The sequence below is a fragment of the Pogona vitticeps genome, chromosome 12, assembly GCF_051106095.1.
Source record: "Pogona vitticeps strain Pit_001003342236 chromosome 12, PviZW2.1, whole genome shotgun sequence".
Taxonomy (NCBI): Eukaryota; Metazoa; Chordata; class Lepidosauria; order Squamata; family Agamidae; genus Pogona; species Pogona vitticeps.
In genome coordinates, this window is record NC_135794.1 from 21668532 (window position 1) to 21695617 (window position 27086).

Consider the following 27086-nt stretch of genomic DNA (forward strand, 5'->3'; position numbering starts at 1 on the left):
AATGAAATCAGCCGTCATCATCACCTGCTACCAATTCTGGTGACCCATTTCAGGGGTTTAGGTGGAGAAAATACTTGGAGGCAGTTTGCCATTCCTTACTTCTGCTATTTGCCTTGGGATTGTGCGGTGTGCCCAAGGCCACCCAGGCTGGCTCTTCTTCCAGAAATCTCCACAGTGGGGAATCAAACCCCCGACTTCTGGCTCCACAGCCAGATACCTAAACCAGCGAGCTAAATCTATAGGTGTCTCTTTTGGTATTAGGAAAAGAAATAACTTTCTCTCCCTCCCTTTTTAAAACCATAAACGTTCTTTCTTTAGAGGGGTATCACACTTTCCTCATGCTTTTCGTTGGCACCAGCCTCCAGCCATGCCTTAAAGTGGGTGAGAGGCAGCGCCATTTGCCACGAGTGCCAAAACGGTTGGTTAGATTCTAGTCTATATCATAGAACAGTGAAGTTGGAAGGGTCCTACAAGGCCATCAAGTCCAACCCCTTGCTCAGTGAAGGAATAGAAATCAAAGGAGATCTACCAGGTGGTGGTCTAGGTTTCTCTTGAATACCTCCAGTGTTGGGGCACTCACCACCTCTTGAGGGAACTGGTTCCGCTGTCGTACCGCTCTAACAGTTAGGAAGTTTTTTCTGACATTCAATCAAAGTCTGGGTCCAGTCAGATATGATGCTCCAGCCTCATATGTCAGAGGAGGGCAAAGGGCTTCTCCAGTGCTGATCATAGCAACATTTCCAAGCAACGCTATGCAGCCCAGCCGATGGTGAGGAATGCTGGAGTTGAAGTGTAACAGCGCTTAGAGGGCTGCAGTTTGCTAATTACTGCCATACCCGTTTATCCAGAAGCTGAAACTCGCACCTGAGTAAAGATGTATAGGTAGCACCTCCTAGGAAAGGTTTCGTCAACCCATCTGTTGTTTATTTGAACTAGGTCCTGGGTGGAGGATCTGACAGTTGCTTAGAAAATTAGGCTGAGATCCTTCGAATTCTGCAAAGCATTCTGTATTCTGATGCCAAGGGGATTCCTTCAATATGCACTGAATATTTACCAGGGAGCTGATATCTATATTTGGCAGACCACTGTGAGAAAGACAAAAAAACAAATGGAGCTGAGACTAGATTTCTCCATCTCAAGAAGCTAACTTAGCCCCAATGACGGCCATGAAACCTTGGGACTCTAATAAAAGTATGTACTTTTCTGAAATACCCCCCAAGAACCTGATGCAACAGCCTGAAAAAGATGAATTATCATTGAAAGCTTGCTTTCTATTTGCTTGTGTGTGGTTTTTTTTAGCAGTTTAATAAAGGTATCATCTGCTTCTGCATTTGTGCAGATGCTTTAATGTTATTTATAGTTTGGCTTTTCAATGCCATCCACAGTGTTTACAAACCAATCAGTGTGAAGTCTAGATCGAAGCAGGACAGAGAAATTTAGGTCCCAAGGGAAGGAACAACATCATCTTTGTCTTAAGCACAAATAAAATGAGGAGGGATACAAGTTGCTCCAGCCTTTTCTTTCTCAGTTGGCAACATTTCAGGGTGTCTTGCCTACAGTCCATTGAAGCCAGCTCTCTGGAATTCTGCAGGTTTTCTAGCCTCTTCGATATCTATCATGTCTTAAAATTCCATGTACATTTGTGCCAAAAAAAACCAAAAACAAAGCAAAAAAGATACGCCCACTTCAGTTTTCTCCAAACAACTCAATGGAGCAGCTCCCATCCCTACTTAGAACTGCCGAGCTGGAAGGGACCCAATAGATCATCCAGTCCAGCCCCTGTCCAGGAGGCACAAGTGGGGGAATCAAACTCCCAAACTCTGGCTCCACATACAGATATGGAAGCCATTGAGTTATCCAGCAGTTCACGAAAACAGCTCAAAACTAGAGCACAAAACTGGAGATGGGCAGAAAACTTTGAAGCAATACAAAAACAAACCAATAAAGGACTAAGAAATCAGGAGACACATTAAACACCACTAATGCTAGGATTCTGGGATTTGTATTCAAGACAATTAATGTTCTCAAGATTTGCCTTTCGGAGGTATTTCCTCCTGCACAAGTCTTCTGCGTGCGGCACCAGTGAGCAAACAATGTGTTTTTATCCCTGCATGCCAATGTTCTGAAATATGTACACCGACCCATGGAAAAACCACACGTTCATTAGATTTCTAGTATCCCTTTGGTGGGACTGAATTTGGAAAGACACATCATCTGATTTGCTTTAATCATTGGGATGTAGCAGCATTCAGCAGAAGAGTTTTTTTTCCAGCTCTCTGTTCCAGGGATTATCAGACACCAGTTGGTTTCCGCACAGGAAAATAAACAGAAAGGGCTCTTCCCCACCAGGAGGGACACAACATGAAATGTCAGGAGAAACAGCATCCTGACCTTTGCGTAGAAATCTTCTCAGGAGGTGAACTGCAAAGCCCCCCCCCCCCATACAGCCATCTTTTAATTAGAAAGTGAATATGTTAAAACATTGACATAAACAAACGGGGGCAGATTCCATAAGCTTGAAAATCCTTGAGTACCTTTTAATTAGCTGGGTACGTCTTAATAAGCAATGGATAGGATCACATCCTATGAGTCTACATACACAAAAATGCTAACTTTTCAGTGTGTGTATGTGTTTGTCCCATACTCACTACCAGCAAACCTGGCTAAAGGAAAGAATAAGCCCCCCCAGTTCCACCAAAATTAAAGAGAAATGATTTTCCATTCAACACTTTTCATTGTCTCCTTAGAAATAACCTTCTTCTGTTCACATTCTGACACCAAGAGGAGGAAGAAAATAGGAGCAAAGGAAGAGCTATTTTGAGAAGAACATAGCAATGCTACCTTACATGAAGCCAATTTATATACCATTTTGCCTAGCATGGTCTATGAATCAAAATATTTGCTGATTTTTTGTCCTTCTCCTTTATCTGTTTGAAGTCAGTCTTTTGGAAGCAGTGAGTTTGTTGAGGCCTATTGCTCGAAGCAGTCAGATTTTGTCAATTTGCTGTTTGATCTGTTCAGGATTGTAAATAAACAAAACTTTTCTTTTGCAAATATCTCAGAGTGAGTTCCTGAGACTGCAAGTGCCAGCGGAAGAGAGGAAAAGGGGTGGACTAATCCGGGGGAACTTGAAGCTAATTCTGATGCATGAATCCCCGCACTTCTGAAACTGCGTAGCTAGAGGAAATTATCCAGAAATTCAAAACTCTGTAACAACGTGAATGCCAGTAGAATTCTAGTCATTATTTGGTTAAATTTGAGGTTTCTAAAAAGGTCCATGGAGGAAGGTTTGCCTCCCACAGTTCACACCCTCATGTTAGTGATCAAAATGTCAAACCCAGCCTTGTACACACAATCCCTTCCATCTCTTTTCAGGTTGATCACACACAAGTCTTTCACTCAAATGGTTGCCTAAACCTCATAAAAAGAGCCTGACCACCTTATCCTGGGCTAATGATTTTGGGGAACACAGATTATTAGCACCAGTATAGCTCAGTGGATTAGTGAAAATAATGGGTATGCAATATATAATTGTAGACCGTAGCAGCTCAAAGGGTTGGAACACCAGGCTGCACTAAGAGTGCTTTTTTCTTTTTTCTTTTCTAATCCTCTTGAAGATTTCCATAATTTTCTCAGATCATCTTTGTGCAAAATGAATATTCTTTCAAGGCATATGAATCTCAGCATGACTGGCTACTTGTTTAAAGAGGTGCAAACAACAGCAGAAGGAACAACAACAGTAACAACTGCCACCACCTAGGCAACGACACTGACAGAGTCCTCACAGTACAAGTGTGTTCTGCGCAGCTCGTATTCTCTAGAAAACCACCAGAGGTTCACCATAAATCGAAATCTATTTTATGGCACATCATTATTAGAGCCAATATAGCATGGTGTGCGTTGAAGCTTCTGGCTGCGGAGTGAGAGTCCGGGGGTGGGAATCCGTGTTGTGTCTCCAGGAAGCGATCAAAACCGAGATTTCCCCAAGCCACGTAGGACGGATAACCCCATGTGCCATGCCATTTGTACAGCCTTGGCCTCAGGATGCCACCAGAAGTAGGGACTGGGTTAAAAATGCTTCCAAGTATTCCGTACTGAGAAAATCCTGGGGTGTGTGGGGAACACAATGAGTCAGAACTGAGTTGACAGCACATCATGTTGTGTTGGCAGTGGTTAGACAATAGTGAATAAACTGCATTGATCTGCAAGAAGTGGATAGCCACTCACAGTCCGTAATATCCTAGAAAGACAGAGAGGGCTTGTGAACAGAATAGGTTAAGGGTCTGGGGTCGGGGAAAAGTTTCTTTCGGTAGAAAATTCAGCCCCATAAATAATGAAATGTTCCTTTCTTCAAACCCTCGGCTTTCTCTCCCGCTCTGAAGTCTGGCTTCACCCGTTGAATTATAAATGATTCACAACCCCTCTTTTTATTTTTAAATCTTCCTCCTTCCCTCTCTCTTAACTATACGGAGGAAATCAGATTATTTTTCTTCATTAAAATAGGGAGCAAAACATGCAGGCTCCCACTGAGGGCCTCTCGCTGGGGGTCAACGATTCCTGCAGTCTTGCCCTGGCTGTTCCCGAGGGAAGAAGCCCCCGCCTTGGCGCTAACATTTATTTTCTGACATTTCAGACTATTTGTCAGGCCGAGCTGCCTTCCTGAGATCAGAGAGGGAGAAGCGTGCAGTTCTGGACTCCAGCTTTCTCCATCTGTCTGTGGCAAACCAAATCAGGCAGCTGTCCATCTCGGAAGCTCCTTTATCTCCCCGCCCCCCCAAGGGCCACACCGAGCAAAAATTGTCCCACATTTTTCTATCTGGGCCAAAAACGTCTGTTGGTTTTGAGTGGAAAGCTAGCGTGCTCTTGTTACCTCATCACAAAATGATTCAAATTATTCTCCTCATTCTGTGCAATGATCCGTGGCACTTTTGATAAGACACAAGGGTGAGCATGATCGATCTGGTAGATTAAGCAAGACCACAAAAAATGAGAGAAATCACACAAAACATCAATTCTTTGTTGCATGAACTGTTAAGGATTGGAAACGTCAGGGTGCGGAGTTCTTTCTTCCCCTTTGCATCTCTTTTAAACCAGAGGCCCATCATTCTGTGCTTGCTATTTTGGCTGAGTTGGGTGAATGAAGTTTGCAGTACAGTCGTGCCCCTCTTAACGATTACCCCGCATTATGACAAATCCACTTCACGATGATGTTTTTGCGATTGCAATTGCGATCACAAAATAATGATCTAAATGGGCTTTTTTGCTTTGTGAAGATCGGTTCCCTGCTTCGGGAACCGATTCTTCGCATTACGATGATCAAAACAGCTGATTGTCGGGTTTTCAAAATGGCTGCCAGGTGCTCAAAATGGCTCCTCGCTGTGCTTAGGGATGGATTCCTCGGTATACAGGCACCGAAAATGGCCGTCGTATGGAGGATCTTCGCTGGACAGTGAGTTTTTAGCTCATTGGAATGCATTAACTGGGTTTTAATGCGTTTCAATGGGTTTTTTAATTTTGCTTTACGACGTTTTCGCTCTACAGTGATTTCGCTGGAACAAATTAACGTCGTTAAGCAAGGCACCACTGTATGTTTTTTTCCTCTAGCAAATGCTAGGAACAGTGGCCTTTTCACTCATCTGCAAGAGGGAAGAGTCTCATCGTTTTTCAGATCTTTTTTTAAAAAAAATGGGATGCCTTGATCTGCCAACAACCAGAATCCTGTCGGTGTCCATATATGCTTAGCATAATTTGTTGCAGGTAACTGATGAACAGCTGTGTCGCATCTTAGCCAGATGCCTAGAAGCAACAGAGCATAAGCTAAGTGCTCATGCATCTTTCATGTTCTACCAGCCTCTTGAACAGCACATCCTGCATTGATCAGGAGGCTGGACTACATGAACTCTTCAAGGGATCACCCCATGTAGAATGCTTTGGTTCCAAAGTGAGGCTTCCTTCCAGAACCTGCAATCTGGCACGGATAGCAAGCATGCCTCTACGACAAGCAAGGGTGACATCCTATTTATAGTAGCACACTTAGGTAAGCATGATGTCGAGCTGGATAAATGCATTGGCAAAGCAACTACCATGTTCTCTAGACTCACAAAGAGAGTATGGCTCAATAAGAAGTTGATGGCATGGACCAAGATCCAGAGCTTTCAAGGTATAAACAAGTTGAGACAAATCGCCTCCGCAAAAGGAAGCCATGATGCAAGATTAATAGGGACGGGATTTTCAGGTCTGCAAAGACCATAATTTTCCTTTCTGGAAGTATTGACTACCTCACGGGCACCTTTCAAAAACACTTTCACTGGATTGCCTTCTGAGGGAAAGGCATACGTCGGAAGGCTTCACGCCTTAGCTTATCCAAGCTCCACTCAAGCTTTCAGCCCCTGCCCCAGGGTTAGCTGGGAGTGTTCTTTGTGAAAAGCAAGCTCGTGCTGGAGCTTGGCTAAGCTAACCCACAAAACTTTCCAATTTAGACCTTTCTCCCAGGCGGACCACACAGAGGTGCTTGAAGACTGAGTAGGTGGAACTCCTAGAATTAAAAATCATGGTGTCTATAGCCGAAAATGCATTCCCTCTAGACATTGATTTGCGAGGAGGCTGGAAGCAGTTTGACAGCGCATAACGACAGCATCATCTTCCTGAGCTGCCTTTTTTTAAAAATATAAGATAAACAGACCCAATGTTGTAACCTTCCATCACACAGCTATGGTGCCACCCCTTGATTACTGAACCTTCATCCACTCCATATAATGTTCACTTTCTGCATTCTCATGAGCCCAAGGCAGTCATCATCTCACCAGATATTAGCAACGCCTTTAGAGCTTCCATGACAACAGGAGATACAGTTAGAGGTGGAGGGCTGGGAACTGCTCAACCATTGAAGGACGAATGGGCACAAACCACCGAACTGGCCCATCTCTAGATACAGTACATAACTCTGTAGCTATACAAAGAGACAATCAGTAACAGATAAGGCATTCACTTTCTCCCAGGTTGATTACAACCCAATGAATAATGCTCAGTCCTTTAGAAAGGACCCAGCTAGCAAAATGTAGACAGGTCCAAACCTATCATACACAGATATACATGTGCACACAATTGTTGCCTTACTTTTTGTTTTTTTTTCTCTCTCATTTCCTTCAAAATTCCTACAGATGTTCAGTCTCCCTAGAACATCTGCCCAAGACACCTGTGAGTTTCGTTATAGAGGAATAGGTATACATCTCCTGGGCAGCAATTGGGAATTCCCAATCAACCATGTCAGGGACAATCTGGTTCACAGCTTGGAATTCAGCCATACCTTTGGAGATTCACAACTGGGATTTTGTGCCCTTGGAGATCTGCTCAAAGAAGAAAGCCTCCTGGAGACACATAAAGCAAACAAAAGCCAGGCTGTCAAAGCCTGCTTTCACAGCTAGGGCATTGCACACATTTGAATCCATAGCCTGGAGAAATAGTTGTAGTCCAGAAGAATGATTCTGGATATTAGCAAGATTAGCAATATTCCTATCACGTGTTTCCTGTATGTATGCAGGTCAAAGTTGCAGGCATAGCTCTCCTCTTGTACAGTTAATCATCACAACAAGCTTGGATGGTAGATCAGGGTTGCGGAACTGTGACCTCTCCCAAGTTGTTTAGTTAGTTTCGCGACAGAGTGAGCTCCCCATTTCTGCTCTGAATTACACCACAGGAAAGTATGCAGAAACCAGGATCCTCCACTCTTTTTTAAGGCTGAAGCACGTCACTGGTAGATTTACAACTTACCTCCATGGGGGGGGGGCACTATTCATTTCTCATTTCTTTCCAGCATTTGATTGAAGCCAGCCATGAAGTCTTAAGCAGGATATTTTTCATTATTTATTTTTTTGAACAGAGTTCAGAAAGGATGCCTAATCCAACCTGAACCTCTTCTACACATACACAGAGGAGTAAATGGGTTGAGAAGAGAAGCTATCCCTGGATGTTTGGAATACCTTTACATCATGGGCTAGACTTCACAGGACGTTGAGAAGTTATGCCTTGATAAAGTTGCCATTGATCCGCTAAAGAAACACATGCACAAATGCCCTAGATTCTTTATGGGTGGATTCTGAGGTGCGGTCGCGAGAAACAGAGGGTGGCAACAAACTATGCCTTTTATGATTGCTAATACTGTGGTATTTTGCTTCCCAAGGCAGTCAAAACCCAATGCCAGCAATATATTAACAGAAAATACTAGGAAATGCGACTCCACATTTCAGAAGAGCAGAAGATGTGGCTATACAGTACAGGGGAAAACACACATCATGGATTTTAGAGAAATCTGCGGCAATATTGAGCTTCACACAAGGGGGAAAACGAAGTCTGAAGAGCGTGACACGAATTCTCTTATAGCACTCATCTTTAGCTTAGTATCAGAATGGGTCACACAACATTTGTGATCCAATGACATTATTTTTTCAGCATTTTCTGCCTGAGCTATGAGACTTGCCAATGAAGCTTGTGTTTATCGCCCAATGCTCAGGCGTGTGTTTATCGCCCAATGCTCAGGAACTGTGTGCATGGAAGGAAAATGTGATTGTCCATTTCTAATTTCTCAGTTTATTTCACTCGAAGGTGCAGAACTTTGAAAGTATCATAAGACATTGTTTTCTCGAAAATCAGACTATGGGTCCATCTCTGTTCATACCATCTCTGCCTACAATGAACAGGGGTTTTCATCAAGTGAAACAGAGCCTGTCCTGTGACATAAAGGGACGTGTCAGCATGGATTCTAATATGTACAAAACCTGAGGTGTTGATTACACATACACATTAATGCTTCTAGAAATCCACTCACCTGGACTGCAGTATCCTTCCATTCATTAACTGTGTCCCAGGTTAGAAAATAAAGAGTAAGTCCTCAGATTTAGTCCCATATTCTTTCTTCAGCTGTTCAATGACTTACTTACCTGACTCCATTTAGAATCCTGTTCTAAATGGCCTCTGGTTTAAGGCTGTCATCTGTATTTCATCCAAATTTAATACTCAGAATAAACCATTTGCTTATCCTAAACTCACATAGGAGGCAAAATCAAGTTTGCTGTTTTGCAAGAGAGCCTTCATTTCCTCCCTTTGCGAGTCCATTGTTTGCCCGTCCTCATTGGCGAACATCTAATTCCCTATGTGCTATCCATTATTTCAATATTTAAGAAACGCCGGCTCGACAGCCATAAGGTATGCTACTAGTTAGTCAAATATTAAAATAACGGCTCGGGAAGTCATGAATTATTGCCAAGTCACAAAACACCGCCTGCAAATTGCACATTTACAAGCCTTGGGCTGCTGGTGGATCGCTAAGCTGATTTTACAACAGTTCTTTCAAAATTCATTTCGGTTCGACTCAATGTTCTGCAACGTGGCAGGATAAAAAAAAAGCCATCAAATGTATTCAAAATTGCTGCTTCCGCAGGCCAATGCATACAGTCACTTCACACTGTAGCTTTGTTGTGCAAAGAGCTAGGGGGCCTCATCCTGATTGTCCAAGCCACCAGGTGGTAGCTTTCAAGAAGAGAGAACATCTAGCACATCTCCTGGTTCATTACGGCGCCATCTTGCTAGAAATATGTGGTGAAGTCTTAACAAGTAACAGTTTTCAGTAGAGATGAGATTTTTCAAATTTTCTGAACTACAGATAACATAGTTATCTGAGAAATGTGATAAGAATCTGGTGCACAAAGAAATGTGCACCAGAATGCTCCTTACACACGCTTGAGGGAAAGGAGGGCAGGGAAAATGATCAAGAGGCGTAGGATTAAAAACTTTATGGGACAAAATTATCAAGGAAATGGTGGATCGATTGCTATAGATGAAAATACACATGGTCACGGACCAGAGCTGCAGAAGGGAAAGAGTGGACTTCCATAGATTAAATCTGCAGGCTTCAAAATACCTTCCACGAGCCCTTTGTCATCACCCTCCCTGATTATAACAGCTCTTAGCTGGAACAACAGTTTAAATGAGGAACAGACAACTTGATTGCCTCTGTATGTTTTGGATTACAACACCCATACGTCCTTCCAGCATGTTTAAACAGTCAGGGTTTATAGGAACTGTAGTCTAGAACACCTGGGAGGCACCTGGAGGCCTAATGTAAATACATATAAGGAAGCATTCTGCTTTATCAACCTTTTCTTTCTGTCATTTTCATTGCAGCTTGCTAAAAAGTTGGAGTGAATGATTCTGAAAACTTTGCAAGTTACTTAATAGTGACTTTTGAAAGTTACTGGAAAACATTACTCAGGACACCCATGAAGGAGGTTTGATTTTCCTTGTGGCATTAAAAAAAAAGAGTAAGGACCACGGAGTTACTGGTTTGATTTATATTTTAATGCAATCCTACCTCTTTTGCAGACTAAGTTTTTCGATCAACGCCAAACCAAAACTCAGTTTTCCATTTTAGATCTGCACTTCTCTGAATTGTGCAATAGAGTTCTCGGGTCAGAAGGATATGCAACATGAACTAATGTGTCTACATGAGTGGATATAATGTGCAACACAGTGCTACATGGGAAAAATTGTCACGAAAAATTGCTGCACTCCCCCCAAACCCCTTGCATTCCAAAAAAAGGGAGATGGTAATACAGAAATATATGGAGCACCCAGGCAAACCTAAAAATAAAAATAAATAAATTCAATCCCCAGGATGGAAACAAGATGGAAGAATTCTCAAATCTCAAAATGGAACTAAACCTAAGATCAGAAAAAAAATTCAAAGCAGACAGAAGGCCTTTCTACAAGTCAAGTCCTCCAGCTCATAAAAGGGAGATTTGAAATCTGAGCCAATATCCTAAACTTTGCAAACACTTGCTAAAATGCTGATTCTGCCCTTCTGTCCATTGGGTTTGATCCAGATTCGTTCCGTCTTAAAGTAGATCCACCAAAATTGATTTGACTTGACTCGTGGAGGCAGAAATTATCCCCAAGGTTTATCTATTAGTCCAACCATCTACTGAAGCAGAACATCTCTTGCTGATCAATAACCATCCAATCTCTTTTTTAAAATCGCCAACAAAACAAAACAAAACAAAACCAACAAAAAAAGAATTCACTAACTTCTAATGAAAAGCCAGTTCCATTGTTGTACAGGTTTTACAATCAGAAAATTCCTCCTAATATTTAGTCCAAAGTTGATTTCTTGTAATTTGGGTTCTACCCTCTGGAGCAGTAGAAAACAAGCTGGCACCATCTTCTTACATGGAAGTTCTCCACCATTCTCTCTTAAGTTGAGTATCCAGACCCTTTACCATTTCTGCTGCCCTTCTCTGGATCAACTCCAACTTTTTGGTAATCTCTTTTAGTTAATGCTACACAGAACTTGACATGATCATTAGTAGAAATGGGAATGAAACAAGCCATTGAGCAAAAAACAAAACAAAACAAAAACATACACATGAATCGGTCAATTTTGTGGCGGTTCGGGGAAGCATTGGCAATCCATACATGGGCTACAAGACAGACATCCTGAATCCAATCTTTACAAAACTTGGACTGATCCTTGGGCTGACTCTTCTACTCACCATCTCCAAGTTTGGAAAATATTGGATTTTGGATGTCCATGGTGTCCAAGGAAGCCCCCCCCTCCGGAAAATGCTCTGCTAAAGACCACTTTCCTGGGGGGACCTGCTTTGGGGAGCTATACGTTGGTCATTACAAGTCCAAACTTCACTATACTTGGAGGTGGTGGGGAGGAGAGTCAGACACATATCCTGTATGAGATTGGCATCTCTAACACATGCGGGGGCCATTATACAGTCCTAGAAATTCCAAATCACATAAAGCAGGAAGCGGTTGTGGGTTTTTTTTTTTAAAGTTCGAGGAAGTCCATGGTTCGTAGTTTGTGAATAATAGCAAACCACGAACCGTCACAAGCTGCCATTTTCCCAGTTCATGCCCATCTCTAATCTTTAGTTTAGCAGTACCATTCAACCCGTGGAATTACAATTCACCCAATATGCGTGGGAAATTTGGATTTTTGGATGGCAACGCCCATAATTCTCCGTTCTGGGAGTTCTGCCTGTGAGACCAGCAGCCAAAGATGTGTCTCGTCTGGAGAAAAGGTGTAGCCGGGAAGGTTTCAAAGCCTAACTTTGCCCTAGCTTCCTGTTTAGAACGGAAGCTGCCCCACGGTTAGCTGGGTACTTCCTTTTTACACAGGAAGTTGGAGTGGAGCTAGGCCTGTGACAGGCTAGAAAGGCTTCCCAGGTAGTTTTTTTTCCACTCCAGGTGAGCCACATTTAAGTATCTGTAGGTGTGGTTCTGTCAGGTGGAATTCCCAAAATGGAGGATTATGGATTTGTAGTTTTAAAAAATCCTCAAATCCTTTGCTGTTGATTTACAACTCATCATCTGCTGGACAATATGGCCCCCTCTCTTTCCATCTGAAAGTAGACATGGTCTAGAGGGGCGGGGTATAAATTTAATAAATAAATAAAATAATAAATAAATACAACACTTTCTTTTGGAATCCTAGGAGCACAGAAAGCTGCCCAATACTGCTATCAGGCCATTAGCCCCTCTAACTTGGATTTCTTTTCTTTTCTTCTTCTTTTTTTTACAGGAAATCTTTCCTAGTCCTATCTGGAGAGTATTGAACCTGGGGCCTGCATCACACAACACAAGATATTGTACCACTGAGCTTTTCTGAGTCAGTTCACACTTTAGCAACCAGGAGTATGTGGGATAATGCGTGTATGAACCAGCCCAAATAGTTACTTGCCGATGTTCCTTCCCCACCCAATTGCATACCCCATGTATCATACAGGCTTCGCAAAGAAAGCAAAAGTAAAAAAGGCATATTCCTAGAATTTTTATTGATTTTTTTCTCCCTTGGAAAGAAAAGACTCAGTGCAGCAGTTTAATTAGAAAATAAAGTGTTTATTAAGAAACTAGACATCAAACACCCCTAGAGTCTCTGTGAAAGGGGATGTTCCCATTTTTATAGCACAAGATGACAGACATGGCAAGAGGGGAAAGTGATGAATAGGGATGGAGGAGTCTTGTTGGTGGAGAAACAAGGTAATGATTTACAATAATTAGAACTGGAAATGTTTTTTTTTTCCCCTTAAGACCCGCTGCTTAAAGCCAACAACTGCAAATATCCAAGGCCGATTTTCATACTCCCCATCTGACCCTCTTCCTGCATCAAGGAAGTCAGCAGATACTTCTCCAAACTGGTCCTTCCTAAGGAGTGTTATGTGAGAGAGTTGCTTACGTGTCGGGAAAAATCAGTTCAATAATTCAAACTGTTTGCAAAGACTCCCACAGATGAGGATAACTGTTGAATCTCTGCATGATTCACAGGAAGGAGGTGAGGTTTGGGAAACTGTACCACCTCTCTGCGGATTAGACAGTGCAGTCATCTCAGCATGCACACCCTTGGTGGAGAAAGAACTGGCTTGCAAGCGGTTATCTATGTGAGATACTGCCGCATCTCTCCATGAGTCATGATTCTTGGTCTGCCTCTATCCAGCCAGGAAGCCACACAGCAACAGAGCACAGAAACATGGGAGCTAAAAATCCGAAATATCCCTATCTGCAGCCGTCAGGGAAATACTGGATAGGGCCGGGCACGAATAGGAAAAAGTGTGATTCATGATTCATCAAGGTCTACGAATCACAAATTACGAATTTACAAATTTGTTTCCGGAGAATCGATGAATCAATTCATCCATTTTTATTATTATTTATTTATTGGATTTCTATCCCGCCCATCTAGACCAAAGGTCTACTCTCGGCAGTTTACAAATTTAAAAACAGTAAAACCAAAAACATATATTATAGGTCCAAGATGGTGACGTATAAGAAATTAAGACATTTACTTTAAAACCCTACAAAATCCGCCCCCCCCCCCAGCACCTAGACACAACAGATTTCCAGGGTACTTCTTCTGACTCTCCTCTACAAAACTCCTCCTGTAAACTTGGTGAAAATTGGGTTTTGGATGTCTGAGTTATGCACCCAGAAGGAGAGGTCCCCCCGGGAAAGTTCCTCCCAGGCACCTAAAAAAACCAAAATCACAGAGAAATATCCTCTTTCTCTCCTCGACAATCCCTCCAAGTTTGGTGAAGATTGTGTTACAGCCATCCAAGTGATACACCCACAAAGTGCCCCCCCCAGGAAAGTGCCCTTTAGCAACTGGGTTTGGGGAAATCCAATATTCACCAAACTTGGAGGGATTGTACGGAAAAATTGGGAGATGCTTCTCTGTGATTTTGGTGTCTCTAGGTGCCTGGGGGAAACTTTCCTGGAGTGGGCCTTTTGTGGGTGGATAACTCAGATATTTGAAACCCAATCTTCAACAAACGTGGGGGAATTGTAGAGGAGGGTCGGAGGGAGCTTCTTTGGTGTGTCTAGGTGTCTGGGGGACCATTTTATAGCCAAACAAATTGATGAATCAAAAATCACTAAAAATGCATTGATTTGTACTCATTGGGGCATTGATTCTTATGAATACAAATTGACAAATTAGTGATTTTTTGAATGAATTTGGTGATTTTTTAAAAATTTGTGCCCATCTCTAATATGAATCACTAACATTCAGAATAGTTCAGGGTTCCATTTCATTCCATGCAGCCACATTTCCCTGAAGCACCCCCAAATGAAACCTGAAATGCCCCAAAACACGAAACATAAAGCAAATCTTCATCATACTTCGAGGGGTTGTAGGGGAGATCCAGGGGAAGCTCCTCCACCATTTAGGTGTCTCTAGGTGCCTGGGGGGGCATTTTATACCCCAAAAGACCAATGACTCAAAAATTGCTAAAAATTCAGTGAGTCATATTCGCCGGGGGCATTTATTCACACGAATACGAATCAACAAATTTGTCATATTTTAACAAATTAGATGATTCATTTTTAAAATTGTGCCCATCTCTAATTCTGGATATTGCAGGGCCCTGAAATTGTAATGTTTCCATGTTCTGCTCCTCTGTGTGCACACAGTGCTTGTCTTTGCCCATCATGAGAAATGGAAGAATAGCAGCAAAGTATGCTTCCATACCGAGTTCCCCAATAAATATTACGCAATTGTCATAAAACTGGGAGACTGCAGCATAATTCGATCACAGTGGAGAGAGCTATAAGTCTTGGGTGTAGTTTTGACATCAGGGCAAGGCATTCAGCTGTGAAGTGACCTTAAATCTGGTTGGGGTGGGGATCAGGAGAGAGGCAGGCATGAGAAACAGAGATGTGTATATAACCTAAGCTGGAGATCAGCTGTCCTCACTTCCTGGTATTCCCTGTTTGGACAAAGAGCCTCCCACAATGGCACTTTGGTTGATGTGTTGCTTTTCATTTCTTATTAAATTCCAGTTGAATCACTCCATCTAATTTTTCTGGAGGGGCAACTCTGAACATTTTACTGTCCTTTCATTGCAATTGCTGGTGTTTATTCCCCACCCCATCCCAGACATGCAACAGTTCACTTCCTTGTCTGGCAATCTGGTGAAAAAAAATTAAATAAAAAATAAAAATGTGGGTTCTTCTGAGAAAATCCCTTACAAAACATGTTTTAACAGTCTCTCAGACTCGATCAGAGCATCCTGAAGGATGAGATGTTTTTGCAGTGTGCTCCTCTTAAGGTGCTTCACTTATATGGCGCCTAGGGATTCATGCTCATCATTATCTCAAGCAAGAGACCAATCAAAAGGGCAGAAAAAGGGGGGAAAATAAAATGGGTTGTGACATCTTTCTTGCACCATAGAGGTGTATCTGAGGAAGTGGGTTGTTAATTCACAAGTTATGTTCCTAAAAGACATTCATCAGTCTTCAAGGCAACACACACTTTTTGTTGTTGTTCTTGTTGCTATGCTGGAAAAAAAAACCACAAGGCACCCTCTTTGATTGCTACCATCAGATACACAATTCAGAAAACTATATACAGTAGGACCCCTGTATCCACGGGACCAATATCTGCTGATTTACTTATCATGGTCTGAAAATATTAAAGATAGTAAAAGAAAAATCCTAGAAATATACAGTATATTTCTAAAGATTAAGTTACCAGAACTGGCCACTCGAGGGAGCCAGAGACCATGCTATGTATAGTGTTTGCTATAATCCACGTTTTTCAGCATCCGCAGCAGGACTTAGACCTGATCCTCCATGGATATGGGGAACCTACTGTAAATTAGGGTGAGACTTTGTGCAACATCTATCTCAGGGTAGCGTTCAAAGGTCTACCATGGCAGGCTTGGTGAAGTTTTATGGTTTTCTTCCCCCCTGCCAGAAAGTGGGACATATTGTGACTCCATGCCTCCTAAAAATATATCTCAGAACTAATAATCCCAAAACTAATAATAATGATGATGTTTCCAGAACACAGAATAGTTTAGCAGGAGGCAAATCTTCCTGGAATCACTATCAACCCCAAATCTGAAGAAGTGGGAGAAGAACACAGTTTAATACCCATCCATCTCTGAATGGCAATTCTCACCAGGAAAAAAATAAAATAAACCAACTAATCTCCATGTCTTGTGGGTGGTAATGGAGCTTTAAAAAGCAACACTCCACGACTGGAGGGATTCTGGGATGGAGGTAAGATGAGAGGAAGAAGAAATGAATATATTTATTTATATATATATATGAATATCGATCCAATCAATATTGGTGTTTATGTTAGGGAATAAGCAATGGCGTCCCCCTCCCACATCCCTCTTTTGTTTACTCTGTATGCCTTGAGCCAACCCCCCTGGGTGGGCATGACTGAATTATAATGCGTCTCTAATTTGGTGAGAAACAGAAATGGGAAGTGATAGAGGTGGAAGGAGGAGTGGAGAAGGTCATAGAAACCGACGCTCCCCAGACCTGAGATGGAAAGAAAGAGTCCAGTGTGGATTCCACAGTCCTCTTTTCTTCCTTCAACTAGTCGTTCTACAGCACTGGCCGATACAGCCACTCCTCCGTAACCCAGATGTGGCACCTTAGGAGAGCCCCACCTCCTCCCCCCACCCCACATGCTTCCCATCCCCGGATAAAGCCATTATACAAGCAGCAGGGAAGAGGCCGGTGTACAAAAATAAATGGAACACTGAGATAGCTGAAGAGCGTCTCCAACGCACAAAACGCACGCGCACGCACACACACAAACGGAAAAAATCCTCCTAAGACACTTGATTGGGGGGGGAGAAATCGGAAACAAAGCCACTGATCTCTTTTCCTGTGGGGCCAAGGAGAGGAACTTTTTTCCCCCGTCGGTCGCTGTCAACGTGGTTTCCCCGTGTGGGGCTAGGTGGATGGAGGGGTGGAGAGGATAGACGTGGGGCGGAGTGAGCTGCCTTCATTCTTACCAAAATCTTCACTCTGTTCAAGCATCTTCTGTTTTTTCCCCATCTCCTCCTGTTTTGGGACATCTCCCAGGGATTGGCCACCATGACTGATGGTGAGCAGCCTGAACTCTTGTGACGTCACAAGGACTTTGGATGGGAAAGATCACAGCTAAAACTTGCTTGGACTTGGGTTGGTTGTTTTGATTCTCTCTCTCTCTCTCTCTTTTTGTTTGTTTGTTTAGAAAAGCAAAGTGCAGCTGTGAGGACGACTCCGTCAAGGTTCTGTGTCGTTAGGAAATAAAAAGGAAAGTAAAAACTCTGTTGCTCTGCTTTGCTTTTGTTGTGGCTTGTAGGAACACCCGGACCAATGGAGGAAAGGAACACAGGGACCAACAGAGGAGGAGAACAACCCTGTGATCTGGTGAGAGGAAAAAAAAATAATAATAGGAATAGCAATAACCCCCTTGGTCTTTCCAGTGCGGTGCAAAGTGTGGTCCAGTCCCACAAGGTGGCAGCTTTGATCCGAGTGCAGACCACGCTCTCCCACTGTGTCCCGTAACTCTTAAGGGGCACAGCCAAGAAACTCGAGATACGAACAAAGAACCTTCCCAGGTGGTTTTTTTCCGATTTAATACTTTTTTCTTTCATGTTTTTGTGGGTTTTTTGCATTGTTGTTTGTGTTTGTTTGTTTGTTTGTTTTAAAAGCCATGACGTCCTTTGCTGAAATATACACTGACATCCTCAACATAAATGCCATGATGGTTCAGAGGATTAGAATGTCCAGGAAGGGTTATCGGATTCAACATAATTTCTCTGAAACCTAAAGCAGGGAAAGGAAACGGGGAGAAGGGAAAACAGAAGAGAGAAAAGAAATAAAAATGGGGAGGAAAAAATAAAGCAACCCCACAAAAAAAAGAAAGATCCAGACTGGAAATGATCAGAGAAATAGCAACATACATATAATTATTTCAAAAAAAGAGAGAACGAAATGGGAGGGAAATCCACCAGGATGGCTGCAGTCCAACTATATTCATGTTGGTACCCAAAACGTCTCCTTTTTTTCTATCAGAGGCCTTAAAAATGCTTCTTCAATAAATGCAACATTTACCTGTTTAAGACTAGAGGAAAGGAGAAAAACGTTCAGCCAGTGACCGGTTCCAACTAGAGTAGACCCACTGAGTCAACTGATGAATGATCAAGTAGGACCACTCTAGTTGAGACTAGAGGTAAGCATCTTTTTTTTTTAGGTCTTCAATATCTTTCCTTTCTTCCACTGCAAGATTCCAGGACCATCCTAGAACTGGGTGGGATCTTGGAGAAACAGTAGCATCATACTGGTCTTTAGGAAAGATGGGCATGAATCTCAGTTTGGAGAGGAGCCTGCTCTGACTGGTGAGGGGAGGTGGAGAGACAGAGGATGCAACACCTCTAGTGTGGTCCATGTAACCTGGCACTAACCTCCACGCTGAGGTTCATGCCCATCTCTAGTCACTAGCAGAATTCAGAGCATAGACAGAGTTCAAAGGGAGCTAGCTGACACTGGTAACCCTCCCTACAATATATCCAACTCAAGGAGGGTACACATTTGGAAGGACAAGTCCATGCACCCCACCAAGTCAAGACCCACCTAGATGAGCCTCAAGAGCAAAGATGGCACCAGTCTCTACATTCCTGGAAGAAGAGAGAATTCCTTAGCTGATGGAAAATGTCTGATTATCACAGACAGGTCTTTTCACACCTCCCAAGATTTGCCAACTCACTTGCTTTGATGGGTGATGGATCATCAGGAAACACACACAGGATTTGTTTCTGGATACAGCTCCCCTATCTCACAGTTCTGCCTAAAACACATCTCCAGACAGGTCTTGAAAATAGTATATTATTATTATTAACACAAACCATTTCTTTTGCAATACAGAGGAGGAGCAACAAATGATATGTCTTATCTTCTAAAAATAGTATTCTTTCATAATGTTATTTTAAGAAAAGCAGATACATTAGCACCTTCATCCTCTGGGTTAACACAAAAGTAATCATTTTAACGTGAGTGTGTTAATGGTAATGTGCTATTTCCAAAATCTGTCTCTGGAACACCAGTGGAATTCAGCTTCTTAATGGTGGGCTGCTTATGATCTACAATTTGGATGAAAGCCCGGAACTACAGAACACAGCAGACATCGCAGCAGTTTGGGAGTTTTTGAATTCATGGACTACAGATCCCAGAAGGCCTGCCAAGATTTCCTTAGGGAACTTAGCCATAATAATAATAATAATAATAATAATAATAATAATAATAATAATAATAATAATAATAATAATAATAATAATAATAATAATAATAATAATAATAATAATAATAATAATAATAATAATAATAATAATAATAAAAAACCCCATCATCCTTTCAGGTCTGTGTAATCACTTTCAGCTGAGAAATAATGGCTTCTCTTGGACATGATGAAAAAAAAAGGAAGTTACTGGACAGGTCTAGGTTGTATGGGATGTGCAAGGCATTATGGGCCTCGCTAGGGGGATTTCTGCAGATTTCTGGAGGCTGTAGTCTATGAATTCTGAAAATCCCATGCACGTAAGAGCAAACACTGCTTGTCAAGAGGAATGCCAAATCGATGCCCTAATGACCAACCAACAAGGGGTGAGGGGCAACATAGCCAGCTGTAAAGCTGCTCCATTGAGGGCTAGCTTGAACAGCATCGTATCACAACTGGAGTGGGCTTATTGAATTAATGGAACTCACCAAATCCCCACTGATTCAACGGGCCTAAATCTAGTTGCAACAGACTACTGAATTTCAGACTCTGTTTCCTGTGAGTTCACTACAGAAGTTCTTTAGTCATCCTAATTTCTGTACCATCGGACAGTTCTTTGCTCTCTTGAGAATTTTGAGGTGTGTGGCCAATTGCAAGAGGATTTGGGGGTATTTCCCAATTTTTGATTCTGTCCATGGAGTTTTCTTGGCAATGATACTGGAGTGACTTGCCAGTTCCTGCTCCAAGTGGATCACGTTTAGTTAGAGGCCCTGATTCACTTTGGGGCAGAGTCACTAGGGAAGAGGGTCAGGAAACCAACATGAATATTGGAGTCCTGATCTGTATCCATTTCTCACTACTCTCAACCAAATGGAACTTGAGGAAACAAAAATAAACTGAACTGAAACAAGGTTGGAGCTCATGTCATCAGCTTGCCTTATTTGGCTCTTCATTTGCTGTGCTTTCTTCTGAAGAGTCAGTTGACCATGATTGCATCAGAGAAGAAAGATTTTTCTACACTGGTATCAGAACAATACATGGCCCAAATCCTCCAAACCATGATGAAGATTTGACTAAGACAATGGCCAGGGACATTTGGCAAGGGGATGGGTGGGCATTTGTCCCTTTCACCGTGTGCCAGTGGTTAGGTGATGATGTTTTTCATAGTAATGAAACACAAGAGAAGCATGAGTATGGAAGGCTTTGACAATTGCTGATGAAGACAAAGGGCTCAGAGTGTGCTGACGTTGGACCAAATGTCATGATATCAATCATGTTAAGGCAGTGACTGGAGATAGGGAGACAGGACAAATGGGTGAGATGATGCAGCTTGTCATGGATAAGTAGACATTCACTGTCCCCTCTTTCTGACCTACTCAGCTTTTTATTACTCATGCTACCACCTCCTTTGCTAGCTTGTCTTACATTTATGCACCCATCCAAATTCCCACCTACCAGCCATTCACAAGGATAGCTACACTCAACCCTCTACAGAGAAGGTGGCCATCATTTCTGTAATTTGTTCCATGTTATTATAGAGTCATGTGGATCTCGCCCATTTACATGGCTCTTCCCTTACTCCTGAGATATTCTAAACATCTTGCATTGATCATCCATGTAGACAAATGGTTCCCAATCTTGGGTCCGCAGAAGTTCTTAAACTACAACTCCCAAAAATCCTGGCCAGCACAACTTGCGCTAAAGGCTTCTGGGAGATTTAGTCCAAGAATCGGACCCAAGGTTGGGAACCACCAGTGCAGATGGAAGACATCAAGCAGCCAAAGTCAATCCCAAATATGGAGAGGTTCACACTGAAACTTGGATAGGTGTTAGAAACCTAGGAACCTGAATTCAGCATGGCAAACGGTGTCAGAACTTGAAAGAAAATATGTCTTTCACCTAGATCTTTCAGAATCTCCCAAGCCTGTCAGAGTTTGGCAGACTAAATGCTCAAAACCGTTTTCATGGAGGGATAGATTTGCCGGTTTTGTATCCCTCCCCCCACATTCTTTTGTGGTTTTTTTAAAATAAAAAATCCAAATCTTTCAACTTCACAAATAAATCTGAAAACATGCATAGCACAAATTTGAACCAAAATATTCAGCTATTGGTAGTTAATTTGTATCTTTCCCCAAAGAACGAACCCAGAGACTGACTAATGATTGGCCAAGGCAGGTCTGTCACTTTTTTAAATGCAAGAGAAGGAAAGAGGAATATTGGCTAAAATTCTCATTCTTATTGATTCAGGGTTTCATAGCGGAGCAAGGCACCAGGAGAAGGAATTGCCAAGATTCGGCATCATCATATTGACAGCAAGACAATTTTTCACTGTTAAGATCTTTGCCATTTCTACAAAATGCCTTGTGGGCAATCCGTGCAAAATCAGTGTTCTTTTTCAGAAGCAAAGCATACTTCGATCAGATGCCAAAGTATGTGTCGTGTGTTAACAAGAGATGGAAAAAAAAACCATCCAAAGCATATCCAAGATGGTGAAACAAACCAGTAGCTACTGCAAGTTGGTGTAATTTGCCCAAATCACGAAATTTGCACAAATCACACCATTGGTGCAGGTTACCCAATTGGCATTAAAACAAGCAGTTTGGTAGCATGGAAAGGCTCTGACTCTTTGGGAAAGGAAGGAGAAAAACATTGTCATACTTTGCCCTTCTCTGGAAGAGTAAGAGAAGCAAAGATTTACATCCCTAGAAAGGAATAAAATGGAAAGGAGAGTGGGAAGGGCTCCAAGAAGCTGATCAGATTTCTAAGAAATTTCCACATTTAAGATGGTGGGATCTTTGTCCGTTGCATGCTGGAATCATTAAACCTACGGTAAGAGGGCTTTCCTGAAACTCTGGGACCCCCGCTGTTTTTCTGTTAAACACAAGACGTTGCTTGAGGAGTTGGGATCACACATTTGTTTTTTCTGGAACTCTTTTTACAGATGGCGCACGTCCAAAGCATTAAATGCTGCAGCCTGATGGCCTGAAAAGGGCACAGGTCCAAAATCTCTACAAACGCTTCACCTTCATCTGCCTGGTGCAAACAACTCGGAGCAAAGGGCAGGGAGGGGAGCCTTGAGTACAGAGAGAGGGAAATAGTTTTCAGAGCAGAGAAACTGAGGCAAGCCTATGTTGTGCTGAGTTGCAAAGGGGTCAAGCTGGTGACTTCTTGGTGACCGCTGCAACCGTGACATGTCGTTCGAAAGGAAAAAGAGGTACAGTTCTTCCCACAGTTCACTGAGACCTCCATTCAGAGATCCAGCTGTCATTCTCACATCGTCTGGGCTGATCTAGCATTATTTTCAGCCTCAGGAGCCAGAACCAAGCCAGACCTTGGAAAGATCACATGGAACAAGGGTTGCTCCTTCCCCCAGATCCAGCAGATGGAACAAGGAGTGCTCCCATTGCTAGATCCCTAAAGATGTGTTTCCTTCCTCCCAACACATGTGGCGAGGGACTGTAACCTTCTTCTTCCTACTGGCAAAGATGGGGAAGATTATCCTGATGCTCTTGATAGGGTTCTTGCAAGAAGAAGAATGATCTCCTGCACAAAATTGCCCTCTTTATGCAAAAAAAGGCTCCTCCTTTTTGAATGAAAATGTGCAATTCGTGCAGTTGTGCAAATTGTACAAGAGGTACATATTGCCCAAAACTAGGAGAACTGTTGCTTTGTTCAAGAATCTGAAGCAGGGGATGGGTTGCTTGCATTTCTTACAAAACCACTGTCCTGTCCTTCTGTGCTTGCTGTATGTGCATGCCTCATTTCTCAATCAGAAAGAGTGCTAAATACAATCAGTGCATATTACAAAGACAAACAGGGATGGATCTTTCCTTTCCATTTTGCTAGAGGTGATGCCTCTTACAGATATTTAAAATTTCTTCCTCCTGGTGTCTCATCCTACCCTTAGCCAACAGAAGTCTTGTGGTACAATGACTAAACTGCAGCACCACAGTGAAAACTCTGCTCATGGCCTGAGTTTGATCCTAACGGGCCAAGGTAACAAGTTCAAGGTTGACTCAACCTTCCATCTTTCCCAGGTCTACAAATTGAACACTCTGTTCATGGGGGATGGGGCAAAGTATAGCCTGCATAATGGACTTAATTTAATCTGCCCAACAAGTGTTTTAAGCTTGTGCTTTTCTTTGCTTACAGAAGCCAGTATGGACTGCAAAATGCCCAGGACAACATCTAAAGCAGATCTAAAGTTAGCAGCAAAGCTCATGACCTATCTCTCTATGTTTATTGCAAAACCGGACAGAGGTACAGTATCTCTTGTAAATTAAATAAGCATGGAGGGAGCTGCAGCCTGTTGGGAGCCTGACAAATCCCAGTTAGATGGGGACAGAGAGAGAGAGAGAGAAGCTGGGACCTTCTTTGTGTCTATAGCCACCCTTTTATTTTACATATACAGTGGCGCCTCGCTTAACGATTGCCCCACATTATGATGAAATTGCTGTACGATGATCTTTCTGCGATCATAATTGTGATTCCAAAACGACGGTCTAAATGGGGGAATTTCGCTTAGCGATGATCGGTTCCCTGCTTCAGGAACCGATTTTCGCTTTATGACGATCAAAAACAGCTGATCATCGGGTTTTCAAAATGGCCACCGGGTGCTTAAAATGGCTCCCCGCTGTGTTTAGGGACGGATTCCTCACTATACAGGCAGTGAAAATGGCCACCGTATGGAGGATCTTCACTGGACTGTGAGTTTTTACCCCACTGGAACACATTGAACGGGTTTCAATGCATTTCAATTGGGTTTTAAATTTCGTTTTATGATGTTTTTGCTGAACAGCGATTTTCCTGGAACGGATTATCGTCGTTAAGTGAGGCACCACTGTATCCAGTCACACTACTTATGCAGTACTCATGCACACACAGAACACGTACGTATGGACATTTACTACAGACCTACATTTGACAACACAGAACATCAGCCTTTCAGTCTCTGGGTTGTTCAGGGTGGCTAGCAAAGCAACTGTTGGCACTTATCAATTTATAACTCCCTTGATAGGAGCAGAACAAAGGGACTCTCTTCAGCTATGCATCCAGGGCCCACCCGAGACCTTTCACTTTCTGAAGAAGAGGATAATCGGACGCCGTTTCCCATTCTGCAGGCAGAAGCCAGCTTGGTTAATAAACACATTCTTCTACCAATGGGACATTATCTTCCCCTGTAACTAGGACAGGAAGCTAGCAAAGGGAGTGCAGGAAAGGCTGGTAACAACCGCAGGCTTTTCTTCCAAATCCTTTACTTCTCGGCATCAGCTAACTGAGATGTTTGCCTCACTCTGCCTTACAGCAGGCACAGTTGTTTAAGGGCTCAGATTGAGTCAGAGACCTTCCACCTGCTCAGGTCTAAGTCATCCATCCTTCTAGGACACTCACTGACTGGATCAGTCCAGAGTCCTAGGAAGAGAACATTCTTGTGATAGAAGTGTCCATTGATGTTGTCATTGCCCATGATGGCCGTCACTTATGGGTTTCGGAAAATTCTATCTGGTAACTGGCCCACCCAGGGAAGTCTACAATGAGAAATCTTAGGTCTTGAAGGGGAAAAAAAATTCAAGGACAACTTGGTCTGTCTCTGCCCTTCTCATGTCATCTCTATTTCCCCTCCTCTCTTTCCTATTATCTTCCATTCTGTTTTCTTAGAGATCAAGAAGCAATAGCCATCTAAGCCATCTTATCCTTCAAGCTTTTGCAAAAGGCAACACGTGTGACAGGAACCAAGAAGAGAAACCTATGCATTTATGGTCCTAGGCATCTACCCAAGAGGGAGGAAATCTCTGTATGTTTAGTGATCCGTGTGACTACCCTGGAAGATTCTGGGATGGATCCCGTCAAGAGTCCACTGGGACTCAGTAGATTTGCCCAGCCCTACTACACGACAAGTGTTGACTCTTAAAGTCAAGCAAAACATATGTTTCTTTCCCAAACATTCCATATATGGATGAAAACACCTTGTGACAACATTTTCTGTTTTAACCTGACCCTTCATGTTGTAACCCAATGACTTCTTCTAAAAGATTAACAGAGAGTAGGTTCTGCATTATACTTTTTGCATTCCTAAAAGCTTGTCCATTTAGTTCCTCTTGGCTGATCCTCTTGACAACTGCTATGAGTTTTCCCTACTCCAAATAATTCCCTTTGCTGGCTATAGGATGCAGCCAAAGAGGCTCCACATAATTAGGTTAACGGCATGATGCCATTATATAAGCAATGAGATTAAACATTACAATAAGCACCCTTAATTCAGCTCATAGCTAGATGAAATCTTTCTACCTTTACTCTCAACCAGAGCTGAGTTACTTTTGGGGACTAATGCACCACTCAATGAGAGGATTCTGTGACTTGTGTTCCAAAACAAGAGTCGTTCCAGGTTTTTCTCTCAATATTATAATGTGTTGTGGTGTTTTTTTGCCTAATTCGAAAAGCTGCTCTACCGACTGCCAAAACATATGTGTACAACTTTGAGAATTTTAAGCCCACCTTTGAGAAAGATCCCAGCCTGCAGCATGACTTATAAGCAGATACAAGCAGAGCAACACAAACAAGAAACTGCATAAAATACAAATGGAAAGGAATATTGACAAAAATCAGACAAAAGCAAAAAATAGCCCATGGTGTCAGGACTGGAAAATAGGATTATTATTTTTTTCTTGTTAGAAGTCCTGGAAAAAATTAAAATGGAGTTGGATGGCATCAGCAGAATAATAATCAGGATGCCAATGGAAATCCAATAGTGCTGACATTTCAGAATTAGCCATCAATGGAGATAAAGCTCTTTCTTTACTTGCCCCCTATTACACTAGAGTTGGCAGACACCTCTAAGGGGGGGGGGGTCTCCAAAGAAGATGTCAGGGTTGCAGCAGAGATAAGTAATAATGTAGCTGTTGAACCTTGTGTCTAGCCAATGCTCACTCCTAAATAATAGTTATATTTTGAATGACTTATGGGGTTTGAGAACAACCTTCAGTGGTCAGCCCATGTTGATCATTTTAAGGTAGTCTACACATGTGGCCAAGGTGGCCTTGTTTAAAAGGGGCCCGGTCATCCACGGTTGGTGCACCAGCTTCAACTGATAAAAAACTTTCTATGAAATGGAAAACCATCTGGGCTTCTAGCAATGAAGCTGAACTTCCCTGGGAACCACTGGATAATTCCTACAGCGAATTGATTCACTTTCAGTGATTTGCATCTGAAAGTGGTGTCACTTATCTAACTACCCCAAAGGATTTCAGGCTACACATTGGTGAATGTGCCACTGATGAATCGCTATGATTCCTTCCCATCAAGGACATGATCGTTGTAGAACAGGAGTCTTTTGGAAATGAGCAGACATTGGAAGAAGCAGATCCTTCAGAAGAAAAATCTCTAATCGGACACCAACTGTCCATGTCATCCTTACAATAATCTGAGGCACTGGAAGTGGGAGTTACAGCTGCCAAACAGACCTCACTCTGCCAGACAGCATCTTCTTTCACTATCTTGTTGTATTGTCTCTTAAAAATGGTGCAGCTGG

At 42.5% G+C, this 27086-nt stretch overlaps 1 protein-coding gene across 3 annotated transcripts in view; it reads right to left on the minus strand.

Moving 5' to 3' along the window:
- NTRK3 (neurotrophic receptor tyrosine kinase 3) overlaps window positions 1-27086 on the minus strand; it is a 320443-nt gene that overhangs the window by 87562 nt on the left and 205795 nt on the right. The window contains exon 13 of one of the 3 annotated variants that reach the window (XM_020781727.3): window positions 12880-18111. The exons of the other annotated variants lie outside the window; for them this stretch is intronic. Within the exon in view, the coding sequence (XP_020637386.3) occupies window positions 17990-18111 (122 nt within the window). The 3' untranslated portion in view covers window positions 12880-17989. Of the gene's footprint in view, window positions 1-12879; window positions 18112-27086 lie in introns of those variants that run through there. 3 annotated transcript variants of the gene reach the window in all.